General features: G+C 40.5%; 2 protein-coding genes across 2 annotated transcripts; both read right to left on the reverse strand.

Annotated features, from left to right (window-relative positions):
• Positions 1 to 6,823: 6,823 nt before the first annotated feature.
• Positions 6,824 to 9,178, reverse strand: LOC310638909 (protocadherin gamma-A6-like; the record flags this gene model as incomplete). The annotated part of the gene is made up of 1 exon (XM_083360271.1): positions 6,824 to 9,178. The coding sequence occupies one exon, from the start codon at positions 9,176 to 9,178 to the stop codon at positions 6,824 to 6,826; it is 2,355 nt and encodes a 784-aa protein (XP_083216397.1).
• Positions 9,179 to 14,699: 5,521 nt separating this feature from the next.
• Positions 14,700 to 17,165, reverse strand: LOC310638910 (protocadherin gamma-A6-like; the record flags this gene model as incomplete). Its single annotated transcript, XM_083360272.1, has 1 exon — positions 14,700 to 17,165. The coding sequence occupies one exon, from the start codon at positions 17,163 to 17,165 to the stop codon at positions 14,700 to 14,702; it is 2,466 nt and encodes an 821-aa protein (XP_083216398.1).
• Between the last annotated feature and the right edge of the window lie 3,579 nt (positions 17,166 to 20,744).

A 20,744-nucleotide genomic window follows, 5' to 3' on the forward strand; every position in this document is an offset into this window, starting at 1 on the left:
GGCAATAATGCAAAAGGGGCTTCTTCTTCCAGCATATCATCTTGCCAGGCTAAGGTGCAGCCTTGGGATTTTCTGATAATCTGAAACCCTAAATAATGTCTGCTCAAATATTTATTGAAATGTATTTCTAGTTGTCTATTGGCCTGAGATTTGTGGTGATAGCTGTAGCAATAAAAATGATGTAATAATAGTAATAATTGCAGTGGTAACACGTAGTAAAAACAATCACAGGGTGAACTCTGGTATTGGGTGATCCAGATATTGTGAACTTTTAGAATACTAAGACCCCTCCCCGCAAATTACAAAAAGATTTTATTGGGGTTCTTATTGGGCAAGAAATAGCTGTACTCCTTATTTGGAATAATTAAATTTGCATCTCTGTACCAAATGAAACAATAGAAATAAAATGTAATTAAGATCTAATCTGGGTCACCAGGACCAGACGTTTACTCTACCAAGCTTTTGGACTCGTGCAGGAGCCCATCCTCAGGGAACTGGTTGGGCCAAATTGGATCTTGCAACATTATCCGGAGACATGTATATTGGCCTTCATTTTTAAAAAGTAACTATTTAATTGCAAATAAGAAAAAAGAAAAAATCCAATACTGTAAAGCTAAAATCATTTTTGGGCTTCCTTATCTTTTCCTAACTTCTGAAATCTATGTTTAATTTTGAAGATGAGCACTTTATTCATCAAAGTCAGGAAAAAACAAGAAAGGGATGGTTCCTTAAATCAGCTTCACTTAAAACTTGGTTGGGGTTTCTGAGCTGCTTGACAAGGAATATCTAGTATCACATCTTCATAACTCCGGGAGTGGAGCTATTTCCAAAAGTTGATTGCCTCCTGATGTTGTTAAGGCCACTTCTCCACATTATCTATGGATATATGTATGTATGTATGTATGTATGTATGTATGTATGTATGTATGTATGTGGTGGGACGTGGTGGCTCAGTGGGTTAGGACGCTGAGCTTGTCGATCAGAAGATCGGCAGTTTGGCGGGTCAAATCCCAAGTGCCGCGTAACAGAGTGAGCGCCTGTTACTCGTCCCAGCTTCTGCCAACCTAGCAGTTCGAAAGCACGTAAAAAAATGCAAGTAGAAAAATAGGGACCACTCCGGTGGGAAGGTAACAGCGTTCCGTGCGCCTTTGGCGTCTAGTCATGCCGGCCACATGACCACGGAGACGTCCTCGGACAAAAGCTGGCTCTTTGGCTTTGAAACGGAGATGAGCACCGGCCCCTAGAGTTGGAAACGACTAGCACGCATGTGCGGGGGAACCTTTACTTTACTTTTTTATGTATGTATGTATGTATGTATGTATGTATGTATGTATGTGTGTATGCTATACTTGCTTAACCACCGGTTGCTTAGTGACTGATGATATGATGGGCCTCCCCAGACCTACCTGTGCTCCAATTTTGAAGTTCTGATGGCCACATACACAAACACACCTGCGATCATGTGAATGCATTTTGAGTGCTTTGCAACAGGATCGCATTTATAGCTGTTTACCACATGACCACAATTTGGGGGGGGGAAGCTTTGCCTGTCTCCGGTGCTTATTTCCTGCTTCTGGCAAAAGAAAATGTACCATTGAGTATAAGAATTCATTTAATGACCATAGTGTTCGCTTAATGACTGCAGCATTTGCTTAACAACCATGGTATTCACTTAATTACTGCTGTAAAATTAAGTAAGGTCAAGAAATGACCCCCAGTTAATGACTTCCACAACTTACAGCTGTAATTCAATTTTAGTTTCAAAATGAGTACTACTGGCATGATGAATCATAGGATTCCAGCAGTTTACAGCAATAAACAAATGTAAAACCCCCATAATCCCCCATAACAGAAATTAAATTAAATGAAATCAAATTAAAATTCAGTTCAAAAACATTGAGTCACACACAGAATAAAAGAACTGAATAATTGTTTAAGTTAATCTTGGTGTCCTAGTGGACTATCACCTAAGTATGAAGTAGCAATGTTCTGCAGCAGCCAAACAAGCCAATGCAGTCCTAGGTTGCATCAACAGAGGAATAGTGTCAAGATCACAAGAATCGATAGTACTGTTCTATACTGCACTGGTGAGGCCACATTTGGAATACTACATCCAATTCTGGTCGCCATGATAAAAAATAATAATTCTGGTTGCCATGATACTAAAAAGATGCTGAGAAAAATGGAGCAGAGAAGAGTAACAAGGATGATAGGATGAACGGTTAAGGGGACTATGTGTGTGTAGCATAATGAAGAGAAGGATTAGGGGTGACATGATAGCTGTCCTCCAGTACTTAAGGTGCTGTCACAGAGAACAGGGGGTTGATTTATTCTCCAAAATTCTTGTTAGGACAAAAAGCAATGGGTGGAAGCTCGTTAAAAAATGATCCGATCTGGAATTAAGGAGAAATTTTCTTTCAGTTAGAACAATTAATCTATGGAAAGGCTTGCATCCAGAAGCAGTAGGTGCTCCATCACAGGAGGTTTTCAAGAAGAGATTGGACAATCATTTGCCCAGGCCAGTACAGAGTCTCCTTCTTGAGCAGGGACTTGGTTTAGATTTTCAAGGTCCCTTCCAACTCTGGTATTCTGTATTCTGTATTCCAGATCCCCGAGAAGGCATAATAAGAATGCTCAAATGATGGTTAAGTATTTGGAGGGATCCATGCTGCTGAAATTAGGTATAGTTCCTTTTACCTCCTTATCTTTCCTGTAATGTTTAGATCTCTGGTTAGATGGCCTGCAGGCATGAGGACAAACTTCAACTGCATTTTCTTTTGGAGTCAGAGGTGAGATGCTCTATGTATGCCATCAGAAGACCTTCCCTACCTGCTTCATATAGATGTTACATAAAGGGGAAAAGAATCTTGAGTCCCATGGCACTTCATAATGGAAAGCCCTGGAGGTTGAGGAAGGGGAATGTACAACTTTGCTTCAAATCTGGTGATAACATTCACAACTCCTCTGATCCAGCACTGTGACACCTTTCAGTGGACTTTCAGAAGCCAAGAAGGGCAGAAATATAGACTGCAAGTGGATGGAACTGATGCCACCACAAAGGTTGTCCCTTCCGCAAGACTAATGGGCTCAAACATATCCTGCAAGATGATGACTCAGTCACTTTTATAGGACATGCCGGATAGTGTCTCTGAGCAAACCTGAGTGGTTTTATCCTCCAGATCTCCAACAAATTCCTCATGATTCAACAACCATTCTTCTACCCTGTTCTTCCCTCATAGGGCATGTGATCACTTTAAACAAAGCAGTCAGATGGCCAACTTGTAAGATCCTGCCTCAGCTAGTTCTCCCAAGAAAGCAGAACTCTTGAAACTGGCATCATTTCAAAAGGAACTTTTATTGAGAGCCAGTGAAAGTGGAGAAAGCAGGCAGTTAAGTGCTGCCGTGCTGTCTGAGGTTTGGCCATCTCCCCTCTCTTCTTGGGTGGAGATCACCTCCATACTCTGCCTGATTGGTACTGATTCCACACCTGATCGATCTCTGCCTCTTCAGCAAGGATGCACCAGTCGTGGAGGCGATCCGGGGCTCCTCTGGTGATGCAGGCATGGTACAGGTTGTTATTCAGTCCTTGAAGCAACTCACCAAGATATCTTCCAGCCAGCTGAGGTGGCAGGCTAAGTCCCAGAACTCCCCGATGTATTTGGCTACTGGGCACCAGCCCTGTCTCACTGTTTTGATGCAGTCTCTGGCTTACCAATCAGCCAGGGGGTTCTCGAACCTCCATCTCAGTGCCATCATAAACTGGCTGAAATTCTGGAGCTGCAGAGAATTGGCATTGTGGAGGGTCACCATCCAGTGGGCTGTGGCTCCCTCCAGGGCTAGGGTAACTATTCTCATACTAGCCCCCTCAGTGGGGATGTCTCACCCATATTCTTGCATATATGTGAGGATGTGGGTGAAGAAAAATCCCTGTTGCTGAGGGTCCCTGTCAAATTTGAAGCCTGGGGGGAGCACCTTCTATTCCTGTGGAGGGGTTGTCCCCCAAGGGGCCTGCAAGTGTGCCTTCTGGGTCCCTTCGGGGAGGGCTGGCTGGCATGGCAATCACCCTCTTGGCCAATTTAGGGGCACCCGCAGCTGTCTCTGGAAGGGGGATCCCCCCACTCGCAGGTCTCCTCCTCATACTTCTTGGTCTCCCTTTCCGAGTGGGCTATGGCCCCTCATGTTTTCAGGCTTTGGAATGCTTCCATCAAGAAACACATGGCTTGCTTTATGAGGTGATCAGCATGGTCCAATTCTTCATCTGATTCACCTTCATCGTAGAGCACTTCCATTTCGCACTTCCAGCCATGTCACCAGCTACCACAGGTGAGGGTGACTTCCTTGGCTCTTCCTTCCCAATCCTCCTTCTTCCCCACACCAGCAGACTATCTCGGCTTCTCAGGATCTTCCAGGGCAGCAACTTCCTCTGTCCACTCGTTGGAGTTTGGGTCTGACTGAGTTTTTGTAGAGGTCTCTTAGTCTCTCCGTGCTTACTGACTGCATTGGACATCGTTTGCTGGGTCCCCATGGTAGGGGCTGGTGCCGCTACGGATTGACCACTTTGCAGATCTTGCCTAATGTAAGGTCCTGCTTCAGCTAGTTCTCCCAAGAAAGGAGATCTGTTGAAACTGGCATCATTTCAAAAGGAACTTTTATTGAGAAATAGTGAAAGGAGAGAAAGCAGGCAGGCTCTGAAGCTCCCCACGCGAAAACATTATGTTAAATCCCATTGTTCAAAACCCCTCCCAACTGCCCTGTCCATAGGGAACCAGTCCAGAGGTGCAAAGGTATTGTGAGAACTCTGGACAGAGGATGCAATAAGATGTTCCCAGGCATCTTCCCAAGCGTTGCATCCTTGGTGAGGCAAGGCAGATGGCCCCAGGCTGTTCTCTCCCCTTCCCCAAGAAGCTACATCAAAGCAAAGAGAAACAAAATAAACGAAGCAAAGCTAAGCAAATCACAAAGCTCCAAAGGTCCTTCCTATCATCAGAATGGCAGCGTCCCCGACAGGGATCTATAGGGACCTGACACAACTATTCAAGAAGAACTTTTCTGTAGCAGAAGACACAATTTGCTAGATGTTCCTATCACCCTTATTTATTGCCACTGTGATCAATGGATTTTCTAACTCATCAGATACGTATGACCACAATAAACACATATGCACACTGAAAAGAAACTACAGTATTTTGAATAACTTCAGACAGCCACACAGTTTCTATATATAAAAACTCAACTCATTTTGTTAAAAAAAATCAGCTGAGTATGATCTTGGTTGTCTACAGCTTAGTAGAGGGTAGATTGCAATAATCAAAGGAAAATGATGCATAGTCTTTTTACACCATAAATTGTGTAAAGTCATCACTTTGGAATATTATCCCTTTGTCTCAGCTGGTGCACGGTTTGCCATCAGCTCGTGTGACTTATACCTCATCTTAACAGCAGTAGAGGCTACTTATTTTTTGCCTTGCAAGACCAGTAAAGGTATGTATCTACCACTATTACTGCAACTATTGCTTCTGTTAGAAGGCAAATATGTGACACCAGAATTCCCAACCAATTCATGTCCACTGAGCTTAAAGTCACACTATTCCACACTTGGAATACTGCATCTAGTTTTGGTCACCACAATCTCAAAAAGTGGTTGAAACTCAAGAAAGAGTGCAGAGAAGATCAACAAAGATGATTGGGGGCTCGAGGCTAAAACATATGAAGAACGGTAGCAGGAATTGGGTCTGTCTCGTTTAGTGAAAAGAAAGACTAGAGATGACATGATAGCAGTGTTTGAGGAGCTGCCACAAAGAAGAGGGGATCAACCTATTTTCCAAAGCACCAGAAGGCAAGACAAGAAACAATGGAAACTAAATAAAGAGAAAAGCAACCTAGAATTAAAGAGGAATTTCCTGACAGTGAGAACAATTAACCAGCGGAACGGCTTGCCTCCAGAAGCTGTGGTGGCTTCATCACCACCCCATAATTATTCTACTACCATCAATATTTTACCTCATTCCTCATTTATCTCAAACTTTGAAGGCCTTCTGGTGCTTCCCTTTTACATCCTATACCAGGGGTGTCAAACTCAATTTCATTGAGGGCCGCATCAGCATTGCGGTTGCCCTCAGGGGGCCGGGTGGGTATGGCCAGGGTGGGCGTGGCCTACTGGGTGGGCATGGCTAGAGTGTGTATGTCCTACTGGGTGGGCGTGGCCAGCTCTACATCGTTCACATCAAGGGTGCCTATGGGGGCCTGGGCAGGAGTGGGACAGATCTGAGGGTTTCTGGCAGAAGGAGGGTCTCTGGGCCAGGGCCAAGGCAGTGGGGCCGTTCCCTCACTGTTTCCAGGATGGCTTCGCAGGCCACATGAAACCACTTCGCGGGCCGCATCCGGCCCCCGGGCCTTGTGTTTGACATGTCTGTCCTATACCCTCTTCAAGTTAACCAAAATCTGAGAAGTTTCATACAGGCCTGCTGCTTAATTTTTGAGAGATATCTTTTAAAAATGGTTTGGCTGCTAACATATACAATTGATGTAAAGAGTTAGTTCCCTGAGATGTTCCTGTTTAGTAAAATGAGATACACAGCACAGTCCTGTTCTATGCAAAGGTTTGTCCAGTTGATCTCGATGGAATGTGGTTATATTTAAGAAACTGTGCATCATTGGACCTGCTGAAAATTCAGTATAAAATTTCTCCAAGTTAGAGAATGGATAATGTGATGCTTACAATAATAGCAAAATCAATAATATCTTATGTAGCAGAGAAAATTAACATACATTAAGATAAATAAGTGCATATAAGAACAAAAAAAATCAAGATGATTTAAAACAATTACCTTACCTGAATTACTATTAGATCATCATTATTTAAATTTAAATCTTCACCAGTTACATTTGGATCCTTTGCAGCGTAATCTTCTTTAATACACAGAGTATCTGAATCATTTGCTTTGGAAATATTGAAGTGATTTCCCTTAGCATCTGCAGTCAGAGAAACCTCCTGGCAGTAAGAATGAAGAAATGCTCGGACTCCATTGATGCCTACAAATTGTGAGGCAGGTACACCACTGAAATTTATTCTCCCAGAATCCAACTGTGAATTCCTCCACCTGTACAATCTGATGGCCAATAAGACAAGGAGGAAAGTAAAGAACAAGCAGGAGACAAACGCCACGGCAATCACCAGATAAAATGTGAGGTCTGACTGAGGATCTACAGGAGCTGAGATGTTGCTCAAATCTGAGAGAATTTCAGGGATGTTGTCAGCCAGAACCACCGTGATAGTGACTGAGGCAGAGAGAGGTGGCTGCCCGTTGTCCTTCACTAAAACCACCAGGATTTGCTTCAGGGCATCTTTCTCCAAAAAAAGCCGAGCCGTCCTGATCTCGCCGGTGTGTAGTCCCACGGTGAAGAGCCCTGGTTCTGTTGCTCTGATCAGCTGGTAGGAGAGCCAGGCATTCTGGCCAGAGTCTGCATCTACTGCCACTACTTTAGTGACCAGGTAACCTGGCTCAGAAGAGCGAGGGGCCAGCTCTATCCCGGTGGAGCCATCAGCGGGAGGGGAGGGGTGCAGAATCTCTGGCACGTTGTCATTCTGGTCCAGGATGTAAATAATAACAGAGACACTGGAGCTGAGTGATGGGGAGCCACCATCCTGAGCCTTAACGTGGAACTGAATCTTCTTAAAATTTTCATAATCAAATGAGGTTAATGCATAAATAGCTCCTGTCTCAGAGTTAATGGAGACGTAAGAGGAGAGAAATGATTCAGCCGTCTGGTTTCCAGTGATAGAATATTTTATTACTGCATTCCTTTCCCAGTCTGGATCGTTCGCTTTTAAGGAACTTATAAAAGCACCCATTTGGTTATTCTCTACAACATAGAAAGGATAAATTGATTTCTGAAACAGTGGAGGGTTGTCATTTGTGTCTAGGATGTGTAGTTCAATCACTGTGGTTGTTGAGAGAGAAGGAATTCCATGGTCAGTCACTATTATGGTTATATTAAAGGCTGATATCTGTTCTCTGTCCAGGGCGTTATCTGTCATTAAACTATAAAACTCATCAGAGGACTTCTTTAATTGGAAAGGGAGGTTGTCTGGAATGGAGACTGTGATTTCTCCATTGACTCCAGAATCTCTGTCTCGTACATTTAAAATTGCAATAACAGTTCCAGGTGGCGAACTTTCAAGTACGGAATTGGTGACAAAAGTAATTGCTAGTTCAGGTGTATTATCATTCAAATCTGTAATGAAAATAACAACCTTCGATCTATCAGTAAATCCTCCCCCATCTTTGGCCTGTACTTCAAATTCATAGAAAGTAGATTCTTCATAATCAAGATTCCCAGTGAGTGTAATTTCACCCGTTGTGGAATTAAGGTGAAATATGGGAACATCCAGATTTGTAGTCTTTTTCAGGGAGTATTTCACCTCTCCATTAAGCCCTTCATCAAGATCCGTGGCATGTACAATAGCAATAATAGATCCTTTAGGAATATTCTCTTCGACATTCACTTCATAGATTGGTTGGCTGAAAACCGGTGCGTTGTCATTTGCATCTAAAACAATAATTTTGATTTCTGCAGTGCCAGTTTGGATAGGATCTCCTCCATCACTAGCTGTAAGGATTAGATTATAAACAGCTTGTTCCTCTCTGTCTAGAATTTTTTCCAGTATCAGTTCAGTATGTCTGAAGCCATTTTTTCCTATTTGTGTATCCAGAGAAAAATGGCTGCTGCCTCTGAGTTGATAGCTCTGTATAGAATTTATTCCCAGATCTGGATCTTGAGCTTCAGAAAGAGGGACCCGGAATCCAGGTATAGATGCCTCACTGATTTCCAACTCTTGTTCCCATAGAGGGAAATGAGGAACATTGTCATTTATGTCAGTAATTTCCACCTCAATTGCATAAAGCTTTAATTTATGTTCAAGAAGAATCTGGAATTTCAATATACACTTTTCTATCTGTCCACATATTTCTTCTCGGTCAATTCTCTCAGATGTTTCTAAATGACCACTGTTGACATTGAAAGCAAAATATTGGATCATACCTACATTGGGAATAATGCGGAGTCCATTTTCTGAAATCTTCATCCCCTCCATTTCCAGGTCCTTTGCAAGATTTCCCACAAAAGAGCCTTTGTGCATCTCCTCAGGAATCGAGTAATGAATCTGCCCAGAAACCATCTTGCAAGCAAAAATAATAGCAAAGTATTGCAGGATCCTCCTTTTACAGCTGCAGGTTTGCGTGCCTTCCATTCTCTCGATGAAATCAGCTACTTCAAAGCCAAATGGAAAATGCACCTCTTGGTTTTCAGATTGTTCTTTCACTTACTTGGTAAATGTACTGTATGTAAAGAATAGCAACACAGGACTCTTTTGTCTTTTGATTTCTTTTCCTTCCTGGTGAACAGTGACACCCAGAGGCTCAGCTCAGAATGACAGAAAGCTTACTATACTATGAACACCCAAGTGTTGTTTGACCATTGCTACTAAAAAAAAAATGAATAAAAAGTGAAATCATATCTCATCTATTGTATAAAGAAGCCTTTTGAAATAAAGATGTAAGGAGGAACTTTATGTTTATTTCTGTATTTTTCCACTGTATACAGGACCTATCTATTTTTCTCTACTCAATCCAGCAGAAGGGAAGCAGGAAGGGCATTGTGATTCCTGTATTAAATGGACTGGCTAGAATAAATATTTTGTATTTTACCAAGCAATATCCTCCAGTGGGTTTTTCTAAGGAGATTAGAAGGGAATCAAGAATTGGAAAGTGCTGGTGCTTCTTGTTTAATCGAAGTTAGTTAAAACCAAATATCTATGCAAACTTTTAATATGAATAGCTTGGTATACAGTACATATTGCATTAATTTAATGCTTCTCATCTTGTACCCATAAATTGTCCTCTCCCCTGTCAGGCTCCTCATAGTAGGCTACAAATAAGCAAGAATTACACAGACTTCAGTAAGCTGTTTTAATGCACAGATTATAGGCAAAGTATAGAATTTTGGAACCTGTCCTGTAGTACCTGTCCTGTAGTAGTAATTAGGGGATTCATAAAGACAGAGTATTTATGAACTCCCTAGCATGGTCTCGTTTCTTTCTCAGCTTCCCCACAGTTCCTCACACTCACCATTTTCTCATTCACTTCTCCTCCTCCTTTCATCCCAGGACCTACCTACCTTCCTTCCTTCCTTCCTTCCTTCCTTCCTTCCTTCCTTCCTTCCTTCCTTCCTTCCTTCCTTCCTTCCTTTTTATTTTCATAACACTAGCCTTCATCCATCTCATCCCTCTAAATCTCATGACTTCTTCTGTTTACTATTTCTATTCTGTTCTTTGTTCTGTGTTCATATTTTTGTATGACCATGTATTCATGGTCTTCAGTACCATATCATCATCTTTATAAGCAGCTCCATTAAATCCATTAAGCTCATTAATATCAACCCATTGGAGGATGTGACTATAGTTTAATTTGCACATTTCTTAGACAGGATATTCCCCCTTTTATAAGAATCTACTTCATTATATGGAACACTTTTTTATTCCAATCCCTGCTTTGATAGAGAACGTGTGGTTAGAAAATGAAAACAAGGATCCTATGCTTTCCCTACCACAAAGACCTCCTTAGGAATCAAGAAGAAAAGTCATGGCTGGAAGGACATCTGGCATCAATTAAGTGAAGCTTCTAGACCTAAATATACAGCTGGGTTTTGTCATGTGAGAGCAGACTGTTGGCAGGGTAAGGGGATGGTAGCTACCAGGGAAAATTATTGTAACTCTTCGTTAGCTTTTGGTAATTTCTGAAATACTTCTGATTTGCTTCATTTGGACAAATTAGTTGGAGTTAAAAGTAGAGGAAACCTCTAGAAGTGACCATCTATCTATTGAAACTGTTTCAAGGAATAAGCATTCTAGCAATTTCATTTACTCTTCTGTTTTATTGCTTTAATAGCCTCTGAATATCCAGTTGCTTTTGATGTAAAAGAAGTAACATTTTATGGAGGGGGAGATAACAACTCAAAAGTTTAGCAAAATAAATATGCATAGTATACAAGAAATTGAGAATAGGGAACTACTCGTTCAATAAATTTTGAAGGGATATATTGTTTGGTGAAGATATCTATTAGATATATCTAGAGTTAAATTAAGGGACACAGTGGCTCAGTGGTTAGGACACTGAGCTTGTCGATCAGATGGTTGGCAGTTTGGCAGGTCGAATCCCGAGTGCTGTGTAACAGAGTGAGCGCCTGTTACTCGTCCCTGCTTCTGCCAACCTAGCAGTTTGAAAGCATGTAAAAATGCAAGTAGAAAAATAGGGACCGCTATGGTGGGAAGGTAACAGCGTTCCATGCGCCTTTGGCATCTAGTCATGCCGGCCACATGACCATGGAGACATCCTCGGACAAGCGCTGGCTCTTGGGCTTTGAAACGGAGATGAGCACCGGCCCCTAGAGTCGGAAACGAATAGCATGCATTTAATCTGCTCATTTAATCTTTGGCATTATTTAGAGAAAGAAGTATTCATTTTGACAATCAGAGTGGGGTAATGTGCCACCAATACAGGTAGTGCTCGCTTAACAATTTCTCATTTCTTGGTGGTGTTGAAGGAAAAAATCTTCATCAGGGTCCAGTCCAAGCCAGGAATAAACAAACATGGAGACTGATTTAGAAAGAAAGTTGTAGTTTATTGAAGAGGAGAGCCAGACAGAAAGATGGCTCTGGAAAAGAAAACTGACCACATGTAGTAGAGAGTGGGTTTTTATACCAGCTTGGGCTTTTGTTTCGAGTTGTTCCTGTGGCATGAACTTTGACTTGAGTCTGAGCGTGCCTTTCTGGTATTCTGATAATGGTGGGTTAATCCTATTATGTCCCAAAGGTCATATCCTGCTTCCCGGGGGCTGGGGCTGATGATTTGGATTTTTTGGTATGAGGGATTGTTGATTCTAGGGATCTTCATTTCTAATCCCAGCTTCCTGACTCCAATCTTTCTGACCAGATTATCACATCTGCATTTCTGCAGACCTGGTTTTTTCTTTGGGGCAATATATTCTGCCTTTTTAATATTTCCCAAAATATTTCTTTCTCTGGATTCTTCCCACACTGGCTTTCTGATTGGCTTTGCTTGTGGGAAGCTGGTAGGGAAGGTTGCAAATGACAATTGTGCGACTATGGAATGCTGTGACATCATATTTGCGAGCTGGGTGCCAAGTGCCCAGATCACAATCACATGACTGCAGGGATGCTGCATAGGCAGTAAATATGAGGACTAGTCATACCACTCATTCAGCACTGTTATAAGTTCAAATAGTTTCTGAACAAGTGATTATTAAATGAGAACCACCTATAAAATATAGTAAGTCTCTCTAACTATGGTATTAGAAATAAATGTATTTTCTTCTGCTGAAGTTCCAACTGTGGTATATCAATATCTATGTTCATGTTCTGCATCAGTCTTTAATGATCATACAGTCTTTAGCTTGTTCAGATTCTAAATCATAATAATTTATAAATTATATTAACAGATATTTAGTTTGTATATTACAAGATTTTCAAATTCAGTCAAACTTCTTAATGTTTCTCCTCGTTTCTCTGGTTCCTTTGTTGCAGCTACTTATTTGAAGATACTGAAACCAATAAAATATAGTAAAGCATTGTGTAGTATGAGATTCAAAAGTTTTAGATCATAAGAATCATAGGGCTGGAAAGAACTTTGGAAGTCCTCTAGTTTAAACCCCTGCTCAAGGTAGGAGATCTTATACATCCCGCCCAAATATTTTTCTTTATCTTATTAAAAGTAAAGTCTTGCTGCCTAAATAAATTACTGTCTCTTCACTGAGCAAACGGCAATGTTCTCTTAATTATTGCTTAAAACTATTATTCTCCCCATCCATCTGGTCAGTAGTTTATCCAAATCAGACAGCAATTGTTTCTGACAATAGTTTGTCGTGTCAACCTTTCAAAATAAGAAATATCAAAATAGTTAATAATCTAAATGTACTAACACATCTATAAAAAAATCTGATTCTTCTCAACTATGAGTGACAACATTAATAAGACAAGAGGCTCTCAAACTTTGTAGTGCCACATACCACTAATATTTCAAATAAAATTGGTTTTTTTCATTACCTTGATATCGCAAATTCAAGAATCTGATTCAAATCTAATCCAGTTTAACTAAAAGTAAATTAAGAATTGCAGAGGTTTTGGAATGTAAGACTGACAGATTTTTCCCCCGATATTAACCATGCCCTTTGAGTTTTATGGCATTTCTTGGTAATGCAAGGTTTAAAAAAATTGTCCTAGTCATTTTGCTAGAAAAGAGATAAAGAGATAAAAGCACAATCTCTCTCCTGAACGTGGATGGTGAAAGTATGAACAGTAGAAGAGATCTCTCCTTCTTTAATTCCCTATATCATTTTTAATATTGTTGACACAATATACCATCAGATAATCAAAGTAATTTTAAAGCTTTACTAATTAAAAGATCTCAAGTGTAAACCTAAATCGACTGGCTACACTTCTATATTCAGTTGGGTTGGGTAATATAATTTTGCCAGGGTCCTGCAAAATTAAGTAGACTTAGTTAGACTTTAAAACATGGGAGAAAATTTCACACATCAATGCCAATTATATACAATGAGTCCCACTATTGTCAGTAGAATCAGTTCAATTTTTCCCTACTCTGCCTGATAACCTCTCTTCCACTATCACCTAATTGAGAAAGTTTTCACCTGAAATGTCTAACTGCCAAGAAGATGAAGAGAAAGGTAAAAAATAAACAGGAGATCAAAGCCACTACAATTACTAAGTAACATGTTAGGTCTGACTGTGAATCTCCAGAAAACAAAATGTTGTTTAGTTCTGTTAATGTTAAGGATGTGGTCAGCCGATACCATAATTCCTCAACAATTCTTCAGATCATCACAGAGAATTTTAGGAGAACTCCACCCTATTATACATTCAACCACAGAAACTCATTGGATGACTTTGGACCAGTCTCCTCAGCCCTAACTCATAAGATGATAGTAGTGGGAACCATAGGAGAAATGAGCATTAAGAGTAGAAAATCAGTACATGAGGAAATTAGCCAGGCTTATCATATCACAAGGGACACAGTGGCTCAGTGGGTTAGGATGCTGAGCTTGTCGATCAGATGGTCGGCAGTTTGGCGGGTCGAATACCAAGTGCCGTGTAACAGAGTGAGCGCCTGTTACTTGTCCCAGCTTCTGCCCACCTACCAGTTCAAAAGCACGTAAAAATGCAAGTAGAAAAATAGGGACCACTACGGTGGGAAGGTAACAGCGTTCCATGCGCCTTTGGTGTCTAGTCATGCTGGCCACATGACCACGGAGACGTCCTCGGACAAGCGCTGGATCTTGGGCTTTGAAATGGAGATGATCACTGGCTCCTAGAGTCGGAAACGACTAGCACGCATGTGCAGGGGAACCTTTACCTTTACCTTTTATCATATCACAAGAATGAAACAATGGCAAATAAATTGATCTATGTGATAGATATAACATTCTGCATTCATTCTGGAACAGTGTTCATATCAACAGTATGAACATTATTCTAACAGACTTCAGGACAAAGCTGAAGGATCCCAGCAGAGTAAAAACAAAATGTTAAACATCCAGTATTAAGATTCAATTGACAGAACAAACTGAAGGGAAACCACTGTCAAGATAAATAAGGGCTTATAGGATCAGCACAACACACCATTAATCTGAAATATTAAACTCACCTTAACTATGGTTTGCTCATCATTCTTCAAATTTAAATCCCCACAGGCTAGGATAGGGTCACTCACCCCACAGGTTAGAGGTTGATTGGTCAGAGTATTTGAACAGTTTTCCTCATGAAAATCGCAGTGGCTTTTTCTAGAATCTCTGGTGAGTGAAATAGTGTGGCAGTAAGACTGAAGAAAGGCTCGGACTCCATCCATCCCAACAAATTGTGACACTGGGACACCACTAAAATGCACACTTCCTGACTCTAACAATTTCAGATTCCTCCACCTGTACAATCTGATGGCCAATAAGACAAGGAGGAAAGTAAAGAACAGGCAGGAGACAAACGCCACGGCAATCACCAGATAAAATGTGAGGTCTGACTGAGGATCTACAGGAGCTGAGATGTTGCTCAGATCTGAGAGAATTTCAGGGATGTTCTCAGCCAGAACCACCGTGAGAGTGACCGAGGCAGAGAGAGGCGGCTGCCCGTTGTCCTTCACTAAAACCACCAGGATTTGCTTCAGGGCATCTTTCTCCAGAAAAAGCCGAGCCGTCCTGATCTCGCCGGTGTGTAGTCCCACGGTGAAGAGCCCTGGTTCTGTTGCTCTGATCAGCTGGTAGGAGAGCCAGGCATTCTGGCCAGAGTCTGCATCTACTGCCACTACTTTAGTGACCAGGTAACCTGGCTCAGAAGAGCGAGGGGCCAGCTCTATCCCAGTGGAGCCATCAGCGGGAGGGGAGGGGTGCAGGATCTCTGGCACGTTGTCATTCTGGTCCAGGATGAAAAGAGTCACCGAGACATTAGAGCTGAGTGATGGGGATCCTCCATCCTGAGCCTTGACCTGGAACTGAATCTCTTGAATCTCCTCGTAGTCCAAGGAGCTCAGGGCATAGATGGTCCCTGTCTCAGAATTAATGGAGAGGTAGGAGGAGAGGGGCAAGTCCCTCATTTGGCTCTCAATGATGGAGTAAGTTATTCTGGCATTTTCTTCCCAGTCTGAGTCACTTGCTTTGAGAGAAAAGGCTGAGGCTCCTTTGGGGTTATTTTCTAGAAGGTAGGAGATATATTTTGGTTCCAGAAACTGTGGAGGGTTGTCATTTGTATCTAGAATCTGGAGAAAGATTTCAGTGACTGTAGTGAGTGGTGGATTTCCATGATCAGTAGCTGTAATGCTTATTTTATAATCTGATATAAGTTCCCTATCAAGATCATTGTATGTCACCAACCTATAGAAATTATTGAGAGATTTTTTTAATTGGAATGGGAGGTTATCGGTAACTGAGCAAGTGACCTCTCCATTGATTCCAGAGTCATCATCTTGTACATTAAGGAGGGCAATAACTGTTCCTTTTGGTGAATTCTCAGATATAGTATTGATGAAAAATGATATTGTTACTTGAGGTGCATTGTCATTAAGATCCATTACAACGACCAAAACTTTTGCCCAACCCCATAATCCCCCTCCATCCTCGGCTTTCACTTCAAATTCATGTAAGGATGATTCTTCATAATCAAGATTGCCTGTAATAGTTATTGTACCAGATGTTGAATTTAAAGTAAATATTTTGGAATCTTCTTCTGTGATTTTTTTGAATGAATAATTTATCTCTCCGTAGAGTCCTTCATCCAGATCAATAGCTCTTACTGTAAGAATTGTGAAGCCTTTAAGAATGTTCTCCTCAATACTGACTTCATAGATAGGTTGGCTAAAAATTGGTGCATTATCATTTGCATCCAGAACAATGACTTGGATTCTAGTGCTTCCAGATTTCGCTGGTTCACCTCCATCACTAGCTGTGAAGATTAAATCATATGTTGATTGCTGTTCCCGATCCAGATGTTTTTTCAGCACAAGCTCACCCTGTCTGGCACCATTTGCTTTTATTTGCATATCCAGAGAAAAATGACTATTATCTGTAAGTTCATATCTCTGTATAGAGTTTATTCCCAGATCTGGATCTTGAGCTTCAGGTAAAGGAAACTGGGATCCGGGAGGAGATAATTCACTGATTTTGATTTCATGTTTCCCAGGTATAAACTGAGGAGCATTATCATTTATGTCTGTAATTTTCACTTCAACCCTGTAAATCTCTATTTTGCTCTCAATAATAATCTCAAAACTTAAAACACAGTTCTCTGCCCATCCACAGATTTTTTCTCTGTCTATTCTTTCAGAGGTTTGTAAATAGCCATTGTTATAATTCAAAGCAAAATATTGAACCATACCTGTCCTGGTTGCAATCCGTAGTCCATATTGTGAAAGATTATTGCCATCTATTCCTAAATCCATTGCAATGTTCCCCACAAAAAAACCAATTGGTGTTTCTTCTCTAATAACATAATGAATGTCCCCAGAAATTGCTTTCCAAAGGAATATTGTGATAAGGCATTGGAAGATCTTCTTTTTATAGCTCTGCAGCCTCTGTGTTTCTTCCATTGTCTTTACAATCTGACAAATTCCACATAAAAGTTGCCTTCAGAACATTCTGTGAACATATTCAGAACATATTTTGTCTGGATGTTTCAGAGAAATTGCAAATGCGATGGTTGGCACTTTGAAACAATTTCACTACCAGATAGGCGAACAGCGACACCCAGAGGCTCTGTAGAAAACTGTAACCGATGTTACAGTTGCTTCCATGTTTGCCAGCATATAATTTTTAATGTGAATGCTGTGCTGAAATTTGTCTTTCAGTTTTTCAAAGATTTTATTTCCCTGCAAAAGAAGTTTCTCTTTTTCTACCTTACTCTTAGGATGCTCCAGAATTTCTGTAGAATTTCTTTTGCTGGTGGTTTCGAATTTACTTTAGCTTTGGAACCGGTAACACTTCCATTATGAAAAATGCCCATGGAAGAAATTCCTTCAGTATTGCTTGTTGGGAGATTTCACTGAAATATGGGAAGCCAGGAAGCTACAGATTCCTGGAGAATTGTTGCACAATGAACCTATCTATCTATCAGGATATTCTCTTTCAGGGTAAGCAACGCCGGCCAGAGTGCAGAACAGGAGAAAGAAATAGATAATGATAATAATAATAATAATAATAATAATAATAATAATAATAATAATAATAATAATAATAATAATGATGGTGATGGTGATGATGATGATGATGATGATGACAGGAGATAAGAAAAATAAAATAAAATAAACCCAACTACTTTACACTAGTATTATTCACTGTACCTTTACATATATTTTTTATTCTAGCAAATTAATCTTGCTTCTACTGTGTTCGTGTACTGATTCATATATATCTTTTGATATTTAAATTTCTCAGCTCTCCCTTTTCAAAGATCTCCTTGACTCCAGTCATGTTGAACTCTGTAGTTTCTTTCAACCTATTCCCTTTTCATTCTTATATTTGCTTTGCAATTTGATCCTCATTCCATTCAGGTCTCTGTATGACCTTCTTTTGTGCCAGCCCATCACTTTTATATTCAGTTCATGTTCATTCAACACCCATTCATTTTTAAAACCTGTATTTTCTTGTTTTAGAACATAGAATAACAAAGTTGGAAGGGACCTTGGAGGATTTCTACTCCAACCTCCTGCTCAAGTATGAGACCCTACACCATTCCGGACAAATGTCTGTCTATTCTCTTCTTTAAAACATCCAGTGATAGAGCACCAGAACTTCTGGAGGCTAGCTGTTCCACTGGATTAACTTCTCATGAAATTTCTCCTTAGTTCTAGGTTGGATTCCTTTTTAATGATCTTCCACCTGTTACTCTCTGATGCTTGGGGAATAAGTTGAGCCCCTCTTCTCTATAGGAACCTGTCGAGTACTGGAACATTGCTTTCATGTCACCTTAGTACTTCTCTTTCTTACAATAGACATGCCTTGTTCTCTCGATTATTCATTGAACGGTTTAAACTCCAGACCTCTTAACATCTTTGTTGGTCTTCTCTGTACTCTTTCTAGGGTCTCAGCATCTTTTTTCTATCATAGTGACCAGAATTGGACATACTGTTCTACTAATGTGAAATAAAACAGCACTATCAGTTCTTGTGATCTTGGTACTATCCCTCTAGTGATGCAACCTTGGACTGCATTGGCTTTTCTTGACAGCTGGCGCACACTGCTGCTTCAGAACCTTACTTTTCTCACCATTAAATTGCATTTTGTTGGATATGACCCCATGTTGAAGTCTGTCAAGGTCCTTCTGTATTTTGAGTCTGTCTTCTAAAGTGTTAGCTATTCATCTCAGGTTGGTGTCATCTGCAAATTTGATGAGTTCCTTTTCTATCCAGTGGTGCGATTCAGCTGGTTCACACCGCTTCGGCAGAACCAGTAGTTAATTTTTTGTTGCCCAGGCCCAGAATGGACTTCTGGAAGCTGCATCCACACAGAGAACCAGTTGTTTACATATTTGAATCCAACCACTGCTTCTATCCCTTCGAATCTAAACCATTTGTAAAAATGTTGAAGAGCATTAGGTTTAAGATAAAACCTTCAGGTGCCCCATTGCATGCTTCCCTTCACTTAGATGTAAGTTCCATTGAGGACTAGATGCTGTGTCCAGTTGGTCAGGCAATTGCGAATCCATCTGGTGTGGTACTGTCTATCCCACATTATTTTATCTTACCGAGAAGTAAGCTGTAGTCTACTTTGTCAAATGTCTTACTGAAGTCTAAAGCTTGATTTAGACTTGTCCTCAAATGCACATAGGCATCGATGGGTAATACGCTATGAAGGGTTTGATGAGTAAGTTAGGTTGCAGAGGTGGCAGACAAGCCAACTACACACCTCTCAACCTATATGTTGTGTGGAGAAACATCCTGCATGCTGATTGGTTGATTTGACTTCCTCTTCTGTACTTTGTTGTTTGAGCGCCCCCTACCCAGAAAGTTAACATTCGCAGAAGTATAACTGCAACAGCTCTGCAATCTTTTCTGAATGACAAATGCATATGTTCCCTAATGTGCAGTGATGCAGAAATCTACATCAGGCTTAAGTAAAGTATGTCCACAGCATTTCCCTGATCCACAAATTTAGTCATTTTGTCAAAGAAAGCAATAATATTTATCTGGCATTATCTGTTTTTAACAAAGGCATATTGGTTTTTAATAATCGCCTTACTTATTTCTAGGTGCTCACAAATCCACTACTTGATTATCTTTTCCAGGATTTTTCCAGATATTGTTGTCAGGATGACTGTTCTATAGTTTCTTGGATCCACTGTTTCTCCCTTTTGGAAGATTGGAACGCATCAGCTCTTTTCCAATCCCCTGGCAGTTCCCCCATGCTCCAGGAGCTCTGAAAGATTTTGTTCAGAGGTTCCAAGATAACATCTGCCAGTTCCTTCAAAACCCTAGGATGTAATCGATCCTGCTTGATTTATACTTGTCTAGTGAGAATAGGGGTTTTCTTATCATATTCTTGCCTATTTTGACTTGCAATCCTGTTCTATCTCCTATGGTGTTGATTTTGATGAGTTACATTATTTTTTCCTTTTGCATAAAGATGTAAAGAATGAGTTAAGAGTTGTTTTTTTCCCTTTTACCTGTCACCTACTTGCCTCTTCTTCCATTAGTGGACTGACTATTTCCTTCACTTTTTTATTGTTTGTTACCTATTGAACGAAGCTTTATTATTATTATTATTTTGGCATTTGTTGCAAGTCTTAGTTCATTCTGAGCCTTAGCTTTCCTAACTGTCCTTGCAGATTCAGGCTATTTGCTGGTATTCTGTTTTGGTTATGTGTCCCTCTTTCCATTTTTTATATTTATCATTTTTTTCTCTCAGTTTATCAGTAAGTTCTTTATGCAACCATGCTGGTTTTATCAGGATCTCTTGTTTTTCTATCTTTGTGGTATTCTACTAGATTGTACTTTTACAATCTCAATTTTCAGAGTTTCCCAAGTATATTAAGTTGTTTTCTCCTTTAGGATTTCCATCCATGGAATTCTTTCTAAACTTGTTGAAGGCCACTTTCTGAAAGCCTAAAACACTAGTTTGACTTTGTTCTATTGCTTGTGCTTGCATTATGTTGAACTCCAGTATGATATGGC

Source organism: Vipera ursinii (genome assembly GCF_947247035.1).
Source record: "Vipera ursinii genome assembly, chromosome: 3".
Lineage (NCBI taxonomy): Eukaryota > Metazoa > Chordata > Lepidosauria > Squamata > Viperidae > Vipera > Vipera ursinii.